General features: G+C 45.2%; 2 protein-coding genes across 7 annotated transcripts in view; one reads left to right on the top strand and one right to left on the bottom strand.

Moving 5' to 3' along the window:
- LOC138786136 (V-type proton ATPase subunit S1-like protein) overlaps positions 1-14383 on the bottom strand; it is a 41646-nt gene extending 27263 nt beyond the window's left edge. Inside the window, exons 1-4 of one of the 6 annotated variants that reach the window (XM_069962873.1) lie at positions 14296-14349; positions 8625-8667; positions 5843-5999; positions 5648-5755 (exon numbers count right to left, since the gene is read on the bottom strand). In XM_069962873.1, coding sequence (XP_069818974.1) covers positions 5648-5755; positions 5843-5883 — 149 coding nt within the window. In that variant the 5' untranslated portion in view covers positions 5884-5999; positions 8625-8667; positions 14296-14349. Of the gene's footprint in view, positions 1-5647; positions 5756-5842; positions 6000-6867; positions 6958-8624; positions 8668-13967; positions 14070-14179 lie in introns of those variants that run through there. The other 5 variants (XM_069962872.1, XM_069962871.1, XM_069962874.1 and 2 more) reach the window with 5 other exon arrangements.
- RPS23 (ribosomal protein S23) lies at positions 14334-19040 on the top strand. Its single transcript, XM_069962877.1, has 4 exons — positions 14334-14442; positions 16089-16248; positions 16445-16565; positions 18849-19040. Exons 1-4 carry the CDS (start codon positions 14439-14441, stop codon positions 18993-18995), a joined length of 432 nt encoding a protein of 143 aa, XP_069818978.1. The 5' UTR covers positions 14334-14438; the 3' UTR covers positions 18996-19040.
- The last annotated feature ends 2613 nt before the right edge of the window (positions 19041-21653 follow it).

Raw genomic sequence — 21653 nt, 5'->3', positions numbered from 1 at the left:
TAATACCACTATACCATCACACCATGCCCACTGCCCGCAGCATACAGTGACTGGATAATACCACTATACCATCACACCATACCCACTACTCCCACCATACAGTGACTGGATAATACCACTATACCATCACACCATACCCACTACTCCCACCATACAGTGACTGGATAATACCACTATACCATCACACCATGCCCACTACCCTCACCATACAGTGACTGGATAATACCACTATACCATCACACCATGCCCACTACCCTCAGCATACGGTGACTGGATAATACCACTATACCATCACACCATGCCCACTGCCAGCAGCATACAGTGACTGGATAATACCACTATACCATCACACCATGCCCACTGCCCGCAGCATACAGTGACTGGATAATACCACTATACTGGCACCAAATAACAGCCACTATATAAAGACCAATATTCTCCCAGAACAGTGACAATAGAACACAGATGTCACACTCCGGCCCTCCAGCTGTTACAGAACTACAAATCCCATCATGCCTGGACAGCTAAAGCATGGTGGGAATTGTAGTTTTGCAACACCTGGAGGGCCGGAGTTTGACACCCCTGATACTGAGGTAGATCCCAGCTGTATAAAGGTTCTGAAGACCTTATAAGTGATTATAGTGCAATTACATCCTGTCACTCACAGTAGGCGTCTTCTCTGCATGAAGAGACGTCCACTTTTCCTTTTCTTCTCCATCTGGCTCCGGCCATCATGAAGGCTTCTCTGGCCATGACTCCTCTCCACGGGATCTGTCAGACAGACATTTTAGGCTTCATGCTCCAGCAACATCCTCATCTATACATCCCCCCCCCCATATAGAATAGCCCCCCTGCTGTACATCCCCCCCATATAGAATAGCCCCCCTGCTGTACATCCCCCCCATATAGAATAGCCCCCCTGCTGTACATCCCCCCATATAGAATAGACCCCCTGCTGTACATCCCCCTATATAGAATAGCCCCCCTGCATCCCCTCCCATATAGAATAGCCCCCTGCATCCCCCCAATATAGAATAGCCCCCCTGCATCCCCCTCCATATAGAATAGCCCCCTGCATCCCCCTCCATATAGAATAGCCCCCTGCATCCCCCTCCATATAGAATAGCCCCCTGCATCCCCCTCCATATAGAATAGCCCCCTGCATCCCCCTCCCATATAGAATAGCCCCCCTGCATCCCCCTCCCATAAAGAATAGCCCCCTGCATCCCCCTCCCATATAGAATAGCCCCCCTGCATCCCCCTCCCATACAGAATAGCCCCCCTGCATCCCCCTCCCATACAGAATAGCCCCCCTGCATCCCCCTCCCATACAGAATAGCCCCCCTGCACCCCCCTCCTATACAGAATAGCCCCCTGCATCCCCCTCCCATATAGAATAGCCCCCTGCATCCCCTCCTGTATAGAATAGCCCCCTGCATCCCCTCCTGTATAGAATAGCCCCCTGCATCCCCCTCCAATACAGAATAGCCCCCCTGCATCCTCCTCCCATATAGAATAGCCCCCCTGCATCCCCCTCCCATATAGAATAGCCCCCCTGCATCCCCCTCCCATATAGAATAGCCCCCTGCATCCCCCTCCCGTATAGAATAGCCCCCTGCATCCCCCTCCCATATAGAATAGCCCCCCTGCATCCCCCTCCCATATAGAATAGCCCCCTGCATCCCCCTCCCATATAGAATAGCCCCCTGCACCCCCTCCTGTATAGAATAGCCCCCTGCACCCCCTCCTGTATAGAATAGCCCCCTGCACCCCCTCCCATATAGAATAGCCCCCCTGCATCCCCCTCCTGTATAGAATAGCCCCCCTGCATCCCCCTCCTGTATAGAATAGCCCCCCTGCATCCCCCTCCCATATAGAATAGCCCCCCTGCACCCCCTCCTATATAGAATAGCCCCCTGCACCCCCTCCTGTATAGAATAGCCCCCTGCACCCCCTCCTGTATAGAATAGCCCCCCTGCATCCCCCTCCCGTATAGAATAGCCCCCTGCATCCCCCTCCCATATAGAATAGCCCCCTGCCTCCCCCTCCCATATAGAATAGCCCCCTGCACCCCCTCCTGTATAGAATAGCCCCCTGCATCCCCCTCCCATATAGAATAGCCCCCTGCACCCCCTCCTGTATAGAATAGACCCCCTGCATCCTCCTCCAATATGGAATAGCCCCCCCCCCCTGCACCCCCCTCCTATATAGAATAGCCCCCCTGCATGGCCACATGTGAAGGGGTTAAAAAAAAACCAAAAAACATTCTCACCTCACCTCGCTCCCAGCAGCTTCTTCCTCGGCTGCATCTTCGGTCCACGGCGGCGGCGGCTCTCCTCTCTCTCCTCCAGGTCCTCAGCGGCGCGTCAGGGAAGTGACGTCACCGCTGGGGGCCTGGTGGAGGTGGCTGCAGACGTGCCTGCGCGCGGCACGTCTGCGGCCCTCGGCACTTGGGGGGGGGGGGGGATAACAGGGCAGAGACACGCCACCGCAGCCCCCTCCCGCCACCACAGCCCGCTCACCTCGCCTCGGCTGGCCCGCTCCTGACGTGCTCCGCCAATCAACGAGGGGCCGCATCGGCCCCACGTTGATTGGATTGGAGGAGCATGTCAGGAGCGGGTCGCAGCGGTGATTTTTTTTTTCCGTTAAGACAGCCGGGCGGCCCACGGACTGGTAATCTGGCCAGCCCAGCGGGCATTTGCCCGCCTTGCCAGATTACCAGTCCGGGCCTGAATACTTCTGACATGTCTCTGTGACATGTCAGAAGTTATTTCTAATGGCAGGTACTCTTAAGACAGTAGCATGCACCGTAAAACTTTACACTTTATTGTAGACATTAAAATATCATGCCAGGACGAGCAGTAGCAAGGACGCCAGTAGCTAACAAGGTAGCGTTACAGCAGTTTTGCGCACGTCAGTGCTATGACCGTCTGTAGATGCACACTGATGTGCGCAAAACAGCTGTAATGCTACCTCATTAGCTACTGGTATCCTTGCTACATCTTGTTCTTGCATGATGTTTTAAAGTCTACAATAAAGTTTAAAGTTTTACGGTGCCTGCCCTCTACATTCTTACTTTCTATTGTTGAAGACTTTTTGTATAAATAGCAAGAGTGAGCACCCCGCTATTATTTGTCTTGCAAACTCTGAGAAATAATACATACTATCTAAGGACAAGATTACTGGGTTCAGTAGTGCCGGACGCTGTGCCTCTCTGGATCATGTTTCATAAATTGGTTGCTTTTACGTTCTTTACTTACAGGCACAAGAACAGCAAGATCATGCACCTAAAAACTAGCAGCCTAAAGAATATGTAAGAATTTTAAGCAACTCTCTATCTACCAACCCACCCGATCAAACCACTAGTAACATCCGTTTGATGAGAGTAAATCCTTAACGGTCATGTCTTTTAAAAAGGAACCCGGTGCCTTGGTTAGAGCAGAAAATGATCTTCTAATCTACAATCTACAGCACTGTGTCATACTGGTGTGGCCTATAGTGTATGTGCCCCAGGTCTGAGACACCTCTCCTTTTTTCCTCCCCACCCTTCTCATCATTAGGAACACCCCCAGGGAGGATTTATCCTATTTATCACTTGTCTAAACTGTGCACATGTGCCATAGAAACACAGGTGCACTGTTTAGACAAGCGATGAATAGAAATCCTCCCTGGGGGTGGGGGTTCCTAAAGATCAGGAGGGTGGGGAGGAAAAAAGGAGAGGCGTCTCAGACCTGGGGCGTGGCAGATTAAAAGATATTTTTTTGCTCTAACCAAGGCACTGGGCGTATTTTAAAAGACACGACCGGTAAGGATTTACTCTTATAAAACAGATGGTACTAAGGGTTTGGTGGGGTGGGGTGGGTTGGTGGATAGAGTTGATTTAAAGACAACTTGTCATATTGAAAATATGGTCTAGTCTGTAGGCATCGGAGCAGGAGTACCTGAGCTAATTGATGTATAGTTTGTGTGTGTGTGTGGGGGGGGGGGGGGGGGCTCCAGGACAGCTCGTCATGTAAATATCTGCTCATTCTAGGCTAAGTAGCGGGTGGTCCTACTCATTGATTGACAGCTCTCTCTTTGTGCGCACATATACAGAAGCAGTATGTAGTAGGGACCAGAAGACATCACAATGGCAGCTATGAGGGATCAGGGCAAAAGAGTATGCCATATTTTTTATTTTTAAAGTACCAACACTGTATTACAAAATATATATTTTGCCTGGAAAACCCCTTTAAAGGTTGAATGTTATCCTAGCAGACAAAAGTCTGGCCAGATACAGGGTTTTCACAGCTCATCACTGTGCAGGTAAAGGAACTTTGTAACATATTAAGTATTTTGAACCAGGGTGCAGCCCTGCCATTCTTTTTGCCAGCTACAAGGTGCTCTAAACAGAGCATTTATTTGTCTACAAAAGTAAACTTTTTAAAGTGTTCTGCCAGGGACCATGGCCTGCACAGATTTTTAGGGTTCAATGACTGTCATGCTAGCGCCTCGATCATGTGACTAGGGCCACAGCACTGGTGAGAGATAGTAAAGGACACACATACATGGTGTAATCCCCTAAAATCACCCCTTCAAATTACTCACAGCCTTCCATCTCTTCTTGTGTAACAGTTTGTCTTATAAAGAAGGCACTTTACTTGTTTGATACAGAAAGGTTTGCTAAAAGTGTGCTGTCCCTTTAATTTTTACAAGCAAAGAACCTAAAATAACTTCAGTAATATACAATAGATGTAATAGAAGAAAAGCCAAGAAATACCTCCAGGAATGAATACCAGAATAGAAGTCACTTTGATACACTTTATCATGTGTACACAAGGGATTAGTGACTGCAGACCTAGCACTCCCTAGATGAATATACATCTAATACCGGAGCCGTCACCTATACCAGCTCTCACATGTCTATTAAGCAGGTTTATTCGTCCGCTAATTAAAATGTTCTGGATACCGAGCGGCAAACATATTGAGGCTTTTATCCGTTACTGACCCAAAGTCGTCTTAATAGAAGATTAAATAAATCTCCACATGTCCAGTCTGCCCTATATCCAGAGATTGGATTCTCAGCCGTGCCAACCTCTAGGATATTCTGACCTGTGCAGAACGTTTACTGTCTCTAGTGAAAACCCATAGAAAGAATACGTGTGTAATATAATAAATATTCTGTATCCTAATGACTGCCACTAAAGACAAAGACACAAATGAAAACCTCATAGACTGCGCAGTCACTTACTCATCATGATGTACATGACACCTGGATACCAGAGGTAACTGATGTCCTGATAGAAATAATACAGTCAGCTATACAGATGTAGCAGAGCTCACTCTGTTAGTTTAGCAGAGCTCACTTTGTAAGCATATCTAAGCTGGGTTTATGAAGTGGCGCAGCTCGTGGTGATATTCCTACCTATGGTTTTACATCGGACTGCAGACAAACTTGCTGCATTGTCTTCCGTGAGTTATCGCGGTACATGAAAGGAACAAAATGACATATTCCGCACTATTACTTCTATATGTTGTACATGATGAGGAGGGTAAGTACAGCACTCACATAAATCCTTATGTTCGTTCTATGCTCCATTGCTTCTGAATGATTAATGATCATGTTCTGAGTATTAAATGCTATCATGAGATGAAGCTGTGTGCTCACCTGTCCTCCTGCCCTGCAGAGACCCATTCCTTGGAGCGCGCAATTCCCATGCCAATAATTGCTACAATGAAGCAGAACCTCTTCTTTTCCATTGAGATAGAGCAGATCCTGTCAGATCATGCACATTTGTTAATCTGGGGTAGCAGAATGAAAGAAATGACCTTCCAATCACATGTGACATGTGACAGCACTTACGCCAATAGGAGGCGATAGAAGGCAGAAGTTCTCATCCTCATTAGTGCTGCCCCCACACTTGCTAACAGCTCGGCTGAATTTATTTAGCACTTTGAAGTCACACGTCTCGGAGCGATTATCTCCATAGAAATCTGTCATTGGTTTCACTAACTTCAAACTGCAAAAGAAGAAACATATGTATGTGTTCAGATACGTAATGAGTGCAGCAACAAGGGCAGAGCTGTGCATGTGATAGATATGTAAGACGTAATATCATACACTGCAGACACTAACATAGCCGTACTCTCACAATGCATAGACACTAGATGCATGTAACATGCATAAAAAGATCACACCTCCACTAAAGTATATAGAAGTCTGGCAATATTTTATCAATGTCCCAAACATACAAGATCACATAAACATAGAAAGGCTAATGTGTTTGTGTTATCTCTGTGTTATAAGATATTAAGCCTTTCTATGTTTATGTGATTTTTTTTGCATTTGTGAAATTAATAAAATATTGTATATATTTTTGTGGAGGTGTGGTCCTTTTGTGCACTTTTTTTGTCTATATACAGTATAAATTTATTTTTGCATGCAGATCCGCGCTCAACATAATAACAAGTGGTGTCCGATCCATAGCATTTTTGTAGTCTAAGGGTGGGTTCATACTGAGGCCGCCGAAAGAAGCGAGAATTCCTCAGTATGAACCCACCCTTAGGCTATGTGCACACTATGTAAGGGAACGGCCGGTCTCTGAAAAGATCATCCTGGCCGGTACTGCAGTACTGGCCAGATGATCTTTTCGGCCGCATGGTTCAGTGGCTAGCGGCCGCAGAAAACTGACATTTCAGTTTTCTATGGCGCCGCAAGGGATCCCCTATCCCATATCCCATACTATGTGTGTACACTCCAGCCGGGATCCCATAGAGCACAAGGCAACGTAGTGAAAAGTCTGCCTGTTGTTGTAATCAGCAACAACGGGCGGACTTTTCACAAAAAGATGTGTTGTGTGAACATAGCCTAAGACAGAAACTGCTTACTTGGATCTTTTCGGCAACTCCATAGGAATGAATGGAGTCAAGGGTCACATGCCGTACCCACGGCTGTATTCATAACAAAGAAGCTAGGGGCCCGAACTGGAGATCAGCGGGGGGTACAGAGGTTTGACCCCTTGCAATCTCTGCAAGTGTGCTCAATGTCTGCAGCAGATCCTGTACGTGTGCATGCATCCCTACATTGAAAAGTATAGAAATGTCTGTAAACTGTTTGGCCGTACAAAAAGTTGGGAGATATGGAGGGCTGGCTGCACAGCATTATGGGGATGAAGGAATTGGCAGTTTTCCCAGCAGCCCAGTTACAGGGCCAGTCTTGGACATATCACATCTATAACTACCTGTACATGTCATCTGTAAGCTATTTATTTAGTATTCTTAGTGTCCTAACCATAAGCTGCTAACAAATGTTAACGTGATACTGTCACCCCATTACTCTCGCTTCATTTCATTGGTGGACCGTGTCACCTAGCTGAGGCTTCAAGGCAGCTGGGCCACATCTTCCTGCTGGGGAGAGAGACCAACTGCTGTGACGCCCATCACAACCTTGATAAAGCTTGTATGGCGAAACGCAGCGTTGGGTGAGTGGTAGTACTAGGCAGGACATTTCTTGAGACCTGAGGTATTACTTTGTGACACATATGTATTTTTTCTTAGTATTTCATTGTTGAGATTGCACATAAGTTTGCACTTTAGTCTGCACTTGCAGCATTATATACCCAGTATTATTATTAATTTTTTTTTTTTTTTTTTTTTAGTACACTCTTTATTTGTGTGCACTTTCTGCACCTCTGTGGGTCAAGTGATATACCATCATCTGTTCAAGTATATAGAACTTATAATATTTATATATTTTCTCTCCTGCCTTGTATACCATCTGATGTATGTGTTGTATGGATTTCTGCTCCCTTTTTTAATATGGTTTTAAAATATATTTTCTGTATGTAACAATAAAGTACCTTTTTGATAAATTTAGTATCTTGTCCAGCATTTTTTAGTTGTAGGTTATAGATATGGAGGGCTGGCTGCACAGCATTATGGGGAAGAAGGAATTGGCAGTTTTCCCAGCAGCCCAGTTACAGGGCCAGTCTTGGACATATCACATCTATAACTACCTGTACATGTCATCTGTAAGCTATTTATTTAGTATTCTTAGTGTCCTAACCATAAGCTGCTAACAAATGTTAACGTGATACTGTCACCCCATTACTCTCGCTTCATTTCATTGGTGGACCGTGTCACCTAGCTGAGGCTTCAAGGCAGCTGGGCCACATCTTTCTGCTGGGGAGAGAGACCAACTGCTGTGACACCCATCAAGCTGACACTGTCCACCAATGAAATGAAGCAATTTTAGAGCAAAAAGAAGACACAGACAAGTTTTTTATGGGTATATATCAAATCTGCAGCATCTAAGCTTCTGCATGGTGTGGAGAAGCGCACACAGAATAAGGGGGTAAGGAGTGACAATATGAGTTCAATAGCCTCTGTAGTAAGCACATCACCAGTCATTAAATAGTTAATGCTTCAGCTTATTGAGGTCTCCTGTAGTCACCATGGCAACCATAAACTGTGTGGACAATCGGTGATGTCATAAAGAAGGTTCCATAAAAGAAAGGCCCGCTGCCTGGATCACTGCCATCTTGGATGCGCCAGGGGACTTTGAGCTTGACTACATTACTCTCTCCTACCCTTGATGTAATTTGGAGGTTCTATCAGGGGAAATGGGGTTGTCTGTTTTAGACTACCTCTTCAACTGAGTCTCCATCTTCTTGAGAGGTGGCCCTGGATCTGTAAGGGAAAAAAGGTGCTTTCACCCAGCCACTAATAAGGTGACAGATAAGGCAGCCAGATCTCCCTCACATCTGGTGTAGTATATTTATACGCTATGTTTGTTATATTGTCTGTAAATTATAGAAAATGTATGTCATATTGGTATCACCCTCTAAGCCCAGGGGAGGGGCAACTCTCCAGCCATGGCTCCCACGAGGTTTCCCCCACAGGGGTTTTTTCCTTGCCTGAGTGCTGGAGGGTGGCTCTTTGTGAGTCGGGGATCTACTATTTTTGGTGTCATGTGATTTTAAATAAAATTGTGACCATTTGACACCTGATTACAATGTGTTGTGTCTCTATTTTGCAAAGAGTTACAAAGAGAGACATTTGCCTGTTACAAAAAACTACCACCTGCACAATGAGCACATTTTTGGCCCCTTTTTAGCAAGCAAGATGGAGAAGTGAACAGTGCCACCCCTGCATGTGCACGCTAACCCCTGGATTAAAGGGACACTAAAATCTTAAGAAAACAAGAAGAATGTGTATTGTTCATATATATATCTGGCAGGGTTTGTCAGAAGTTTTTTTTTTTAGGTGACAGGAACATACCAATCATAGCATATCATGGCAACATGAACACCACCATAAATATACATCATATATACCTAGAGACCTAGAGGCGCAGCATGGGTTGGTAGCACCCAGGGCAAGGTGAAGTATTGTGCCACACACACACGGGTATAGCCTACTTTGCTGCCTGGTTTACCAGTGCCCCCCATAAAATTCTGAACAGTGGCAGTTCCAATCACCTTCAGCTCATGCGCAGTAAAGCATGTTTCTATAGGCAGCTTAAGTGCTCCCCTTGCGCAGATTGGCACTTGAGGGAGTATGAGCTGGGGGTGATTAAAACTATAACTATGATAAAGAAGGTTAATACTAGAGCCTTTAAGAGGCACACGCAACTGACTAATTGCTGGCGGTCAGGAGTTCTAGCACAGTCAGTGTTTCTAACACACGCTGCCTGAGCGGGAAGAGAGAGGAGACCACACACTGGGAAAGCTTGAGCAACAGGGGAGCAAGTTGTTGTTTTTTTTTAAATCTAGTTCATCTAGGCATCTGTAAGGGGGACTAAAGAGAGGGAGCCATCTATAAGGAGGACTACAAAGAGAGGCCATTTATAAGGGGGACTTAAAAGGGTTATAGATAAGGGGGAATAAACAGAGCTATAAGGGGTACTAAACAGGAGGCCATCTATAAGGGGGACCACACAGATGGGCCATATATAAGGGGGATAAACTGAGGGGGGCATCTAGAGGGGGGTACTAAACAGAAGGCTATCTATTAAGGGGGACTACACGGGGGGGGCATATACTATGGGGGATAAAAGGGGGGGTCATCTACTATAGTGGACTACACAGAGGGGGCCATCCATAAGGAGGATTACACACAGGGGGCCATCTATAAGGGGGATTACACAGAGGAGGGCCATATACTATAGGGGAAGCACAGAGGGGATCATCTACTATAGGGGGACCCTCAACTAAAGAAGATGCACAGAAAAAGGCATCTTCTGTAGGTGGACTACAAAGAAGACAGGGGCATCTGCTATAAGGCAGACTACACCGGGGGGGCCATCTACTGTAGGATATGCACAGAGAAGGGGTCATCTTCTAAATGGGGGATGTACCCAAGGGGTTATTACTATATTGGGGATGCACAGAGGGGCCATCTGCTACATGGGGGCTGCAGACAGGGGCCTACTACTATAAAAGGAATGCACAAAGGTGGGGTTAACTACTATGTATATACAGAGGAGCCTATCACTATATAGGGGCTGCAGAGGGGAACCCAATACTATATGAAAGCTGCACAGAGAGGCCTAGTACTATAGGGGGGCTGAACAGTGAGGCTTATTTTATAGGGGAACTGTATCGAGGTGCCTAACACTATTTGGCCTAATAGGATATGGTGGCACGATTTAGGCCTACACAGTAAGGCTATGTTCAGACTCTGTAAGAGACCGGCCATTCTGTGACCCGGCCGGGTCACGAAACAGCAGGTCACAGAAAAGATCATCTCTGCACCGGCCGGATGATCTTTAGCCCCGTTGAGTTCTGATGCGGGTGCATCAGTGTGTGCCCGCATCAGAACTCCCCACTGCACACAATGGAGCATGCGGCCGGAGCCGCACGCTCCATAGTGTGCACTGACAAGGTTTTCTGTGGCCGCTATTCATTGAATAGTGGCCGCAGAAAACTGACATGTCAGTTTCTCTCAGCACCGCTAGGGATACTGGCCGGAGTGTATAATATACACTACAACCTGCATTCCCTCAGCCTGCAGCACAACGTAGGTTACGAACTAATCACGGCTGTTGCAACAACTACTGCAGAACTTACGTTGTGTGAACATGGCCTAAATGAGGACACAGAGGGGCCATTAGAAATGTGAAGTTTGTAAAGAGATGAAGATGGTGCGAGAGTGAGAAGCCTAATATATTTGGCAGATTGTGTGGAGATGAGTCATGGCTGGAAAAAGTTCACATAATGGCCCAGGCCAGACGGAGAAGAAAATGTAAAAAGAACGATTCTGATCAGAAAAGACTCCGCTCTGTGAGTGATTCTCAGAAGATGCGCCTAGGATTTATTCACAGAAGAGGTTCCCTGAGTCACTTGATGTAACTGCACTTTAATCATTTATATGATGTGCAGGGACTGAGTAGAGCTGGTATCTACCCCTATATGGTCACTGTATAAAGCTATATTGTTCTTTGCACAGTGGATTTTATTCAGTAGCAATAGTGGCAATAGTCAGTAAGTGACTGCATTAGTTAGTATGTAATGGTAGTATTTATCCCAGGTAAACTGGTACTGTTGGTTTCATTGGTCTTAGTATACTGGATTTGGTAAGTAACAGCATGGAGGTAATAGTAGTGGTCATGGTGTTGCAGTAATATTTGCCCCTTGTGTACTGGTATTTTTGGTAATATTGGCCTCAGTATGCAGGATTTGGTTAGTATTAGTAAAAGTATGGCAGTAATATGTATGGTGATATAATTTCCTTTCTATAAACTGGTGTTATTGGTGGTAATATGTATGGGGATAATATTTGCTCTTTATATACAGGGGATATAACTATAAATAAAACTTTTTTATTTAAGTATACAGTGTTATCATGCAAGGGAAATTGTCTTAAGGGTAGCTTCACACACACTGTATCGCAGTGAATTTTTCTGCTGCGATACGCAACAGATTTGATGTATATAACTAAACACAGCATCAAATTTGCACCATCAAATTTGCTGAAGATCTGCAGAAAAATTCACTGCGATACGGTGTGTGTGAAGCTACCGTAAAGCATGTTTACACTGGCCGATTATGGCTAACAAGCGGGAACGCCTATTTAGCTGATAATCGGCTAAAAGTGTCAGAAATTAGCTGACGAGTGAGCAAACTGCCCGCTAGTCAGTTGGTTTGTGCGGTTGTAAAATAAAATCATTGTTACTGGCTGCACATCTCTCTGTGTAATGCTGCGTTTACACGGAATGATTATTGTTCGATTTTTCGCAATAACGATCGCATTTGAGCGATAATCGTTCCGTGTAAACATAGCAGACGATCAAGCGATGAGCGAAAAATCGTTCATTTTGATCTCTCAACATGTTCTCAAATCGTTGTTCATCGTTCCCTAAAAATTTGCAAATCGTTTCGTGTAAACAGTCTTTCAAAGATTCACCCTATGTAAAAGATGGGCTTAAGCGATCTTGAAAACAATCGCATTAGCGATCGCATATATATTGTTAGAGACGCCTGTGCAGCCCTTGCTGCATATATAGAAAATAATAAAGTAATACTTACATGTCCACATTTCCCAATGTCCCCTGGCTTTTTCCCGCTTACATGTCTCTGCAGTGACAGGCCACTCAGCCAATCCTTGGCCGAGATGGGACAGTGCCGCTGCCAGTGATTGGCTGAGCGGCTTGTCAATTTGGAGTCGTGTAGAAGCTTCAGCGCGGCTACAGTCAGCAGAGAGAAGCTAAGAGCATACTGGGTAGTGTGGACAGGAAAATATTATTTTCGATATACTGTTTCATCGGCCGACAACCGCGCACCTATTACATGAATCTTTGCGTGGTTAGTGGCCGATGATTTTTAAACCTGCTGAACGACTAACGATCAACGATCGCAAACAAGATTGTTTATCTTTAACCTGAAATCGTTCACCATATTACACAGAACGATGGTCGTTAGATACGATCGTTATTACGATTATTATTGCGATCGTTACTATGATCATTTATTCCTTCTGATCTCAAATGCGGAACTTGTGCGAACGAACGTGGAATTACAGCGAAATGATTAGCGAACGATTGACGATAATTTTAGGTTCAGATCTAAATCAACGATCAACGACCTACTAACAATTTTTCAATCGTCTGCAATTACAAAGAACAATTATCGTTTAAATTCAAACGATATAACGATTTTTCACACGATAATCATCCCATGTAATAGGGCCCTAATACTGTTGGCCAATCAGGAGATGCAGCCGTAGAATGGATCCTGCTGCTGCGCTCTCTCCCGGGCTAGTGGTGGTTTTACACGGAACGATGTATCGTTCGAATTTGCACGCTAACGGTCGAATTGGAACGATAATCGTACGTGAAAACGCAGCAAACAATCAAGCGACGAGCGAAAAATAGTTCATTTTGATCTTTAAACAAGTTCTCAAATAGTCGTTGATCGTTCACAAAAAATTCGCAGATCGTTCAGTGTAAACAGTCTTTCAACTATTTCCCCTATGTGTGAGATAGGCTTAAGCGATCGCAAAACGAATATTCTGGACAATGTATCGTTCCGTCTAAACGCCGATCGTTATAAAAAAAAAAATTGTTCATTCAAAATCGTTAATCGTGCGAATTATCGCTCCGTGTAAAACCACCATATATCTCCTGATCACAGTGGACCTCAGCAGTGAAACCTGCTGCAATCAATAACTTTCGACATGCCTGATGACAAGTCAAAAGATATTTTAATGACAGGTACTCTTTAAGTTGGAAATAGCTTTTTCTCTTCTCCTCTTCACTAAAAACCCACTCAGTGGCTGACAATTTACTCCACTATCAGTAGCCCTGTCTGTCACCTCCTCCCCCCATGTATTGATAGGAAATGGCTGCTCTCCCTGGTTCTGCCTATAACACAGACATAGGGCAATCTGCCATTCACCTTCTAGCCCCTAATAAGTGTCAGTATGGCAGCATGTGCAGCTGCTACATTGTTCTTAAAGGAAGGCTTTATACCCATGTGGGTTTCCCAAACCTTAGAGAGTCTATACACCAAACATGACAGCAGCAGGGTTACCAGCCCCTCAGTATGAATGGCTGGAGCACACCAACACAGCAACTCTATCATTGTACACGTTCTCCCGCACTATACATGACCAAAGAGCCATGCAGTAGGCGGGGGCAGCTGTAAGACCTTTAAGACGCCAAGCATCATGGGATTTGTAGTTTGCTGAGGACTTCAGTCACCTATTTGCCTGAGACGTGCACGTGAAGTCGCAATATTTTAAGAAGAGAATCACCCAGCAGTCGTCTACGTATAATATTATTATCATCCTGACAGACAACCGGTGTGCCCGGCTCACCTAGCATGCGGTAACGGCCATAACCGCTGTGTTTCCGGGTCAGGCACGGAGGAGGACAGCCCGGGTGGGGTCCTCGCAGCGCCTGGGTCTCTCGGTGGCTTCTGGGAGTCGGTCTTTCCGCAGTCGGCCCTGGGACAGGCAGGATGGGTGAGTGAGGCTCCGGGGTGTGGAGCGGGTCCCGTACGGCAGGAGAGCGGGCAGGAGGCGCTGTACGCTCCGGGGGAGGAGGTGGATCTTCCCGCTGGTCATCGTCAGCGCGGCCGGGGAGCTGGAGGCGGCGTGAGCTGTCCGCCATGAGGCTACCGTGTGCGGGGAGAGGCGCCATGACAGGCCGCGCTCCAGCATCAGCCATGTGTACAGGGCTGTGCGGCTTATACCCTGCTGCACCGGCTCCCTGCAGGCTGCGGTAACGCATGTGTTCTCTGGATCACCGGCACACACTGCGGCAGAGTGCGGCTCCTGCCTGATAGCGGCCACACATGGCTCCCTGTGTTCTGCTTATAGGCTTATTCTTCCCAGCTATATGTGCCCCCTACCGTGTAATAAGCCCCCCATGTGCTCTGGCTGTACCCCCTCCCCATATGACCCCTAAGGGTCACCCAGCAGATGGCACAGGGGTCTATCTGCCTTATGTATCATCATCGCTGCACTATTATAGAGGCGGCTTATTACCCCATGATCCCAGGGGTAGGTGATGTGATGCTCTGACCTCTGGGCCCTCATCTCAGATGTAATTGGGATGGTGGTGACTTAGAAACTTGATCCCTTGAAGCGTCAGTGATGTCAGACGTTTGTTCTAGTGGGATTTTAATGCTGAGCCCCCTGTGATTGTTAGGGCCCTATTGCACGGAACGATAATTGGCCCTATCCTGCCGATTATCGCTCCGTGTAATAAACACAATGATCATCCATATAGGTTTGGACCTATAATTGTCGGATGCCGACCGCACATCACCACGTGTAATAGCGGTTTGTGGCTGATCTTTGTACATTACCTATCCAGGCTGCAGGGCTCCTCTTGCGGTCTTCTCCCCGGGTCTCGCGCTTTGCAGCTTCAGAGCGGCCTGTCTGAGCCCTGCAGCATGGATAGGTAATGTATGCAGTTTAAGCAAGGGCTGCAAGGACATCGGTAACAATGTTAATGCAGCCCTTGCTAAACAATTATCGGGCCCTGTAAAAGGCCCAGTAAGTGAGCGCCCATCGAGCAGATGGGCGCTCGTTTAGTTATCGGGCGCCCATCGGCCTGTGTAATAGCACCCTTAGAATGGAGGTGCAGAAACAGGTTCCCTAAGGCTCGCAGTATATAGAATTGTAATGTAAGTCTCTGGCTTTAGCTGTGCAGAGATGAAGGGGTGTAATAATTCTGTGCCCTCATTCTAGTGATCAGAGTTGGTGTCAACACTTTGACCCCCCCCCCCACCAGTACAGGTGTTATATGTCCCAGTGATTGGGTATGTTAATTTTAGCAGCCTGATTCTTTTGTTCTCAGGGATAGAAGCTGCATCCAGAGGAATCTGGCAGCTGCATGCCACTGTTGCTAGAATTTGTAGGCAGAGCTGTCATTACTAACATTGAGGCATGTGGGTGTCACTGTGGTGTATCCCCACTGTGTCACTGTGCTGTCAGTAGTGCAGAAATGCTGGAAGAGTCTTAGTAAATATTAGCAGTATTGGGTCACAATGGTAAATCTGCCCCGCTGTTTCAGTCTGGCCTTCAGCTCATCATGAAATGTAAAGTGCAGTAAATCCGAGGCTGCTCTGAACACTGGTAACACGCTCATTTCGTTTTCCCAGGCAAGTGCCGTGGTCTTCGTACAGCAAGAAAGCTCCGTAACCACCGACGTGAGCAGAAATGGCATGACAAGCAGTACAAGAAGGCCCACTTGGGGACCGCTCTTAAGGCTAACCCTTTTGGAGGTGCTTCCCACGCCAAAGGAATTGTCCTGGAAAAAGTGTAAGTGTTCTGCTGTCTGATCATCCCATCAAGGAGTGAGACTCAATCACTCCTTAACAATGTGATGACTGGCTACAGTGTTGGTGCGGCAACTTCACTAATGTAACTTATACTGTATCATCTGTAGTCTACACTAATGTATACAGTGTGATGTGTATACTGCTGAAGTCTTATTTGAGTCTGTCTTGTTTTCCAGAGGTGTTGAGGCTAAACAGCCCAATTCTGCTATCAGGAAATGCGTCAGAGTACAACTGATCAAGAACGGCAAGAAGATCACCGCCTTCGTCCCCAATGACGGCTGCTTGAACTTCATTGAGGTAAATATGATTTTGGCGGCATGTTAACAATTTATTTCATTTTTTACCCTAATAACCAACAAATATTACTCTTATATCAACTATTATGTTTATTCTTATGGATTTCATTAGGGGTACTGGTCCTGCACCAGATTCCATATCACAGCAATGCAATGTTTATCCAGTGTGGCCTTATTTACTGTCTACATGTGATGTGTATGTTGGCAAATCTGCTGAAGTACATGTTAATGGATGCAGGGTAAACCGTCTCGGGGCATTCACACAACCGCAAATTTGCGGATATTACGGATAGGGAAGGAATGACATAGATTCATTCCCTGCCCGGCATGACACTGACACATAATGCTGGGTGGGGAACAAATCCATGACATTCCTTCCCCTTCTGCAAACTTGCGGCCGTGTGAATGCCCCCTTAAGGGGACCACAGACCTTCAGTAACCCATCATCTGCCGACAGTTTTCTCCCAGTGCCCCCAGTACACACAAATGTTCCTGTGCTCTATATGGGGAGGAGTAAACGGAGATCAAGGGTTGAGAAGTAAAACTCAATCACACCTAACCCCTATCTCCACTGACATCTGTCAGTTTTTGGAGATTTCCCATACTTCATACTGATGGCTAAACCTGCAGCTGGTAGAAGGTACAGCTGACATAAGTATAATATGTATGGGGGCCTTTACAGAGGCCAAAATAGTATCCTTTCAGCCTTAGCTTAAAAAACATGTCATACCACAAAATTGGACTAAGCTATGTAATTTTGCTCCTCTCGATCCCTGTACAAAATTTTTTCCAAACAAAAGAGAATCCAGCAGCACAACAACCATAGCCATAGGCGGTATCCGTGTTTTAAGGACTCCCTAGAGCTGCAGTCACTGCTAATCAAATGCTGCGTGCTCAGGTCTGGATGAACCCGAACATGTTCAAAATTTACTCAACTTTTCTGAATGTTTTCCTGCTACATATAACACTATGCATGGTGTCCATCAGAAAAACAATTATACTCCAGTGGAAGAAGACCACTTTGACCTCTGTATTGGTGTGTTTATCCTATTTTACACCAGGATAAGATTTAAGGTTTAATTAAAGCTATGTAGTGTCAGCTGGATCTTGATGTCATTTGCTAGATCACTTACTGCAGCTCTCCCTCATTTTTAAATGGTGTGGGCTCATCTTGACATGTCAAGCCCAATCCACAGTATTTATTGGATAGAGCATAACTTGATATCAAAGGCAGGGTATGACCCCTGGGGACCCCAAAATCTGAGCAGTGTATGGGCTGCCACTCCATGTATTCTCTAAGGACCCATGAAAATAGACTAATGCAGCTTTCAGCTGTCTTTGGCAGTTCTGTAGAGAAATGATAGTGGCTGTGCTTGTGTGTGGCCTGCTGATTTGATTTACGGGGGTCTGTAATTAAGATCAATCTGTTAGCCCCCATGATCCTGTGGGTAGGGCATAACTTGTCACTTGTCACTTATCACATTATGTGTGGATGTCTAGTCTATTAGTTTCCTTGAGTATTTTTAAATTGTGCACCTGAAATTAGGCACCTCTTCACAACTGCACAAAAACTGAACAGCAGACTTGCTATGTAACACTCTTCTGGATAAGTCAATGGCTTAGATTTATCAAGCTACTAGATATTTACTCCTTTTCCTTACATCAACCACTCACAGCTCAGGTTTAATATCTTAAAGTGAATTTACCACTTAGGAACACAGCTTTTTTTTTTTTTTTTTTTTTTTTTTACATGAATGAGTTGGAGCTGGGATGTCGGTGGTGCGATCCTTTTTGTGAATCTCTGCACGTCTTTCGCGCATGGCACCAGTCTGTTCTTGAAGTACTGTGGGCGGGCCCCCCCCCAGTGTCATGAAACACTATCCCCTCTGTGACACTGCTCCATTAGAATTAATGGAGCAGTGTCAGAGGGGAGGGGAGAACGTCACACTGGGGGCCAGCAGGACCGCCCCAGTTCATGCTGGGCTGGTGCTTGGGAATAGACTGCGCCATTGGCTTCTTCATTCCGGCGCCAATCCATTTATGTAAATAGCCCAAATCCTGATGGTACATTCGCTTTAAGCTGTGGCAGTAAATCTGAGCTGTGATTGGCTGCTGTGGAGAAAGCGCAATAATGTGAGTTTCAAGCAGTTTCATATTTATTTTTATTTTTTTTGTAAAATTTTGCATTAAAATCAAATTGTAATTTGTCAGTCCTTTTGTAATTGTAACTTAAGTATATAGTAAATTGTTTCTGTGATCCTAACAATGCATTTATTTCTTATAGGAAAACGATGAAGTTTTGGTTGCTGGATTTGGTCGAGCTGGTCATGCCGTTGGTGATATTCCTGGTGTCAGGTTCAAGGTTGTTAAAGTAGCCAATGTGTCTCTGTTGGCCTTGTACAAAGGCAAGAAGGAGAGACCAAGATCATAACCATGTTCTGCTATCCCCTTGTTCAATAAACAACTTTCACAAACATTGGGTTGTCTTTGCTAGTTTACTGGGTTTTTTTTGTTTTTTTGTGTTGTGTTCATGTATGGTGCTTGTTTACCTTGTTGTCTATATGTGACTGGAACTTCTGCATCATGTGCCACAAAGCACTCAACTTCTAACACTCAACTCTTAAAAGCATGAAGGAGTTATCGCTCACTTCCTGAATGATCAGTGAAGAAATTTTTTTGTTGAATTTAAAGGATTTATTTGGGATAACAAAACAGCTGTTTTCTTTCAGAAATAACATGCTCAGGCTGTGTGTGGTATTAGAACTCCTCACTTCAGTGGAACAGAGCTGAAATACTACACACCAACTAAGGACAAGAGTGGTACAGTTTCTGGGGGGGAAAAAAAAAGCTTTTTGGGCTATGTTCACACAACCTTGGGTTTAAAACTGCTGTTTTTTTGAGGGCTGCAAATGTAAAGAATTTGAAGAGAACGGCCATTTTGCCTAAAAAAAAAAAAAAAACCTTTGTTGGAACATAACCTTAAAGGAGTTTGCTCACCTGGCCTGTTCACCCCTAAGTGGTCATCCACTTATCACTTGTGAATACTGATCCATTAACTACTAATCTGTTCCGAAAAAAAAGTTGGACCAACACTTCCATGGTCTGTTTCTTGGAACAGAAATTTAATAGAAGTCTCACTGATGCACCATTCTTGTTCCGTTTTTCACTGAACTGAAGCATTGCCTAGCAAGCCCCAGGCAGGCTCCTCAATGTGTCCTTTCATAAACCACCTATCAGTCTTCTGATCTGCAACACTGATGTATCAATGATGAAACCCTGGTGCCTTCTCCAGAATATCACTGATCCTGCAGAAACTGGTGGAGATGTGGCCTTATGGGCTGAATATGTACAAATGGGCCCTTACAATTATAAAACTTTAAATAAACTTCAGTCCAAAATACAGTATAAAAAGCACCTCCACCATATAAAATCAGGCCTCTAGCCCCAATGTATAGCATGCTACACATGAAAAACAAGTCTTGATTATATATACACAGGATAGTGACCAAATCGTGGTCACCATATACCTATGAATCCAAAACAAAATAAGAATATAATACAGAGGTAGTTCTTAGAAGAGAATAGGTCTTGTTCTATATACTGGGAGCACTCAACCCTACGATTCCCTGGTTGGTGCACCACAACTACCCCTGCTCGCTCAGGGATTGTCGGGGTTATCGCCCTAGAAAGGGCGGCCCCTGTCCCGTATTATCCCTTATGCCACAATCCCTACACTGCCCCTGCCTATGCTCCTGACAGTGTTTCATTCAGATACTCATCAGGGGAGTATTATACTATGCTGGGGTAGGGATACAAATAAACCGCTTATACATATGTTTAATGTGGCAGTAAACAGAGTGCTCAGAGACGCTAACTTACGTGGACCTCCGTCTGTACTTTGCATGCAGACCTAAGCGTATGGAAGCCATATGTGATTATAATTTGATTTTTTTGGTCTGACTAAACAGTCTATGCTGTGGACTGATCTGTGCTTATTTGTGAATATGTACAAATGATGAACATTTAGACTACCTCCTGCAGAAGCAATGGAAACTGACTGCACAGATATGTAGATAGCCGTGCATACAAACCTGCTCTGCTGCATCTGGCATTCTGCTCTCCAGCTGTCAGTCATTGTGGAGGAGGTAGCTGCCAAAGGGCAGGACAGAAGAGTGGGATGCCAGATCATACAGCAGCGCAGACGTTAAGTATACACAGGTTGTGATCCCAAACTGACAGATATAAGCAGATCCGTGCTGTCAGTTTCCCTTTGCTATCAGCCACACATCTGTGTACACAGAAGATGTTGGACCAATGACAATAAATGTTGAAGCCTGACGAAAAGGCATTTTCCTGCTGAGCTGATCACTATTGCTTTTACATAGGCCAATTATCGGCTAATGTAAAAAGCTTAAGTCTATATCTAGTCTAGTCTCCCCCAGTTGGGCCAAGACCACACACACTACATGGCTGTGGCCTTTTCTTTAGTCTTGTATTCTTTCTGTGGGTGCTGTCATAGATATGGTGAAAGCTAGTGGTTACAGCCTATTTCCTCCATTAGGGCCCTATTACAAGGAGCGATAATCTGTCAAATCAGGCCGATTAACTCTCTGTTAAGGTGAGTTCACACTACGGAACCCGAGCAGAGAATCTCCGACGTACCCGCGCCGGCCGTAATAGAGTATGAACTACTGAATCCGTCGTAAAATTCTCCCCTCGGGTTCCATAGAATGAACCTAGCCTAATAAAGACAACGATCAGCCGATGATGGTTGTCTGCTGATCATTGTCTCTATAATGGTGTGTTTATACGGACAGATTATGACAGATTTTTTTAAGCCAAAGCCAGGAACAGACTAAACAGGGAACATGTCATAAAGACCTGAGATTTCTCCCCTTTTTAAAGCCATTCCTGGCTTTGGCTTCCTAAATCTGTCTGTGTAAACCCACCATTACACAGAGAGATAATTGGCTGAATAGGCGTCTTTAGGGTTCATTTACAAAGAAAGATTATCTGACAGATTTAAAACCAAAGCCAGGAATGGATTTGAAAAGAGGAGAAATCTCAGGCTTTCCTTTATGACTTGATC

This window comes from Dendropsophus ebraccatus, chromosome 3 (genome assembly GCF_027789765.1).
Source record: "Dendropsophus ebraccatus isolate aDenEbr1 chromosome 3, aDenEbr1.pat, whole genome shotgun sequence".
Classification (NCBI taxonomy): Eukaryota; Metazoa; Chordata; class Amphibia; order Anura; family Hylidae; genus Dendropsophus; species Dendropsophus ebraccatus.
This window is presented reverse-complemented; position numbering and strand designations above follow the sequence as displayed.

Coding starts and splice junctions, on each gene's coding strand:
- RPS23 (XM_069962877.1), top strand. Junction 16,249..16,444: donor GGAATTGTCCTGGAAAAAGT/GTAAGTGTTCTG, acceptor CTTGTTTTCCAG/AGGTGTTGAGGCTAAACAGC. Junction 16,566..18,848: donor GCTGCTTGAACTTCATTGAG/GTAAATATGATT, acceptor TATTTCTTATAG/GAAAACGATGAAGTTTTGGT.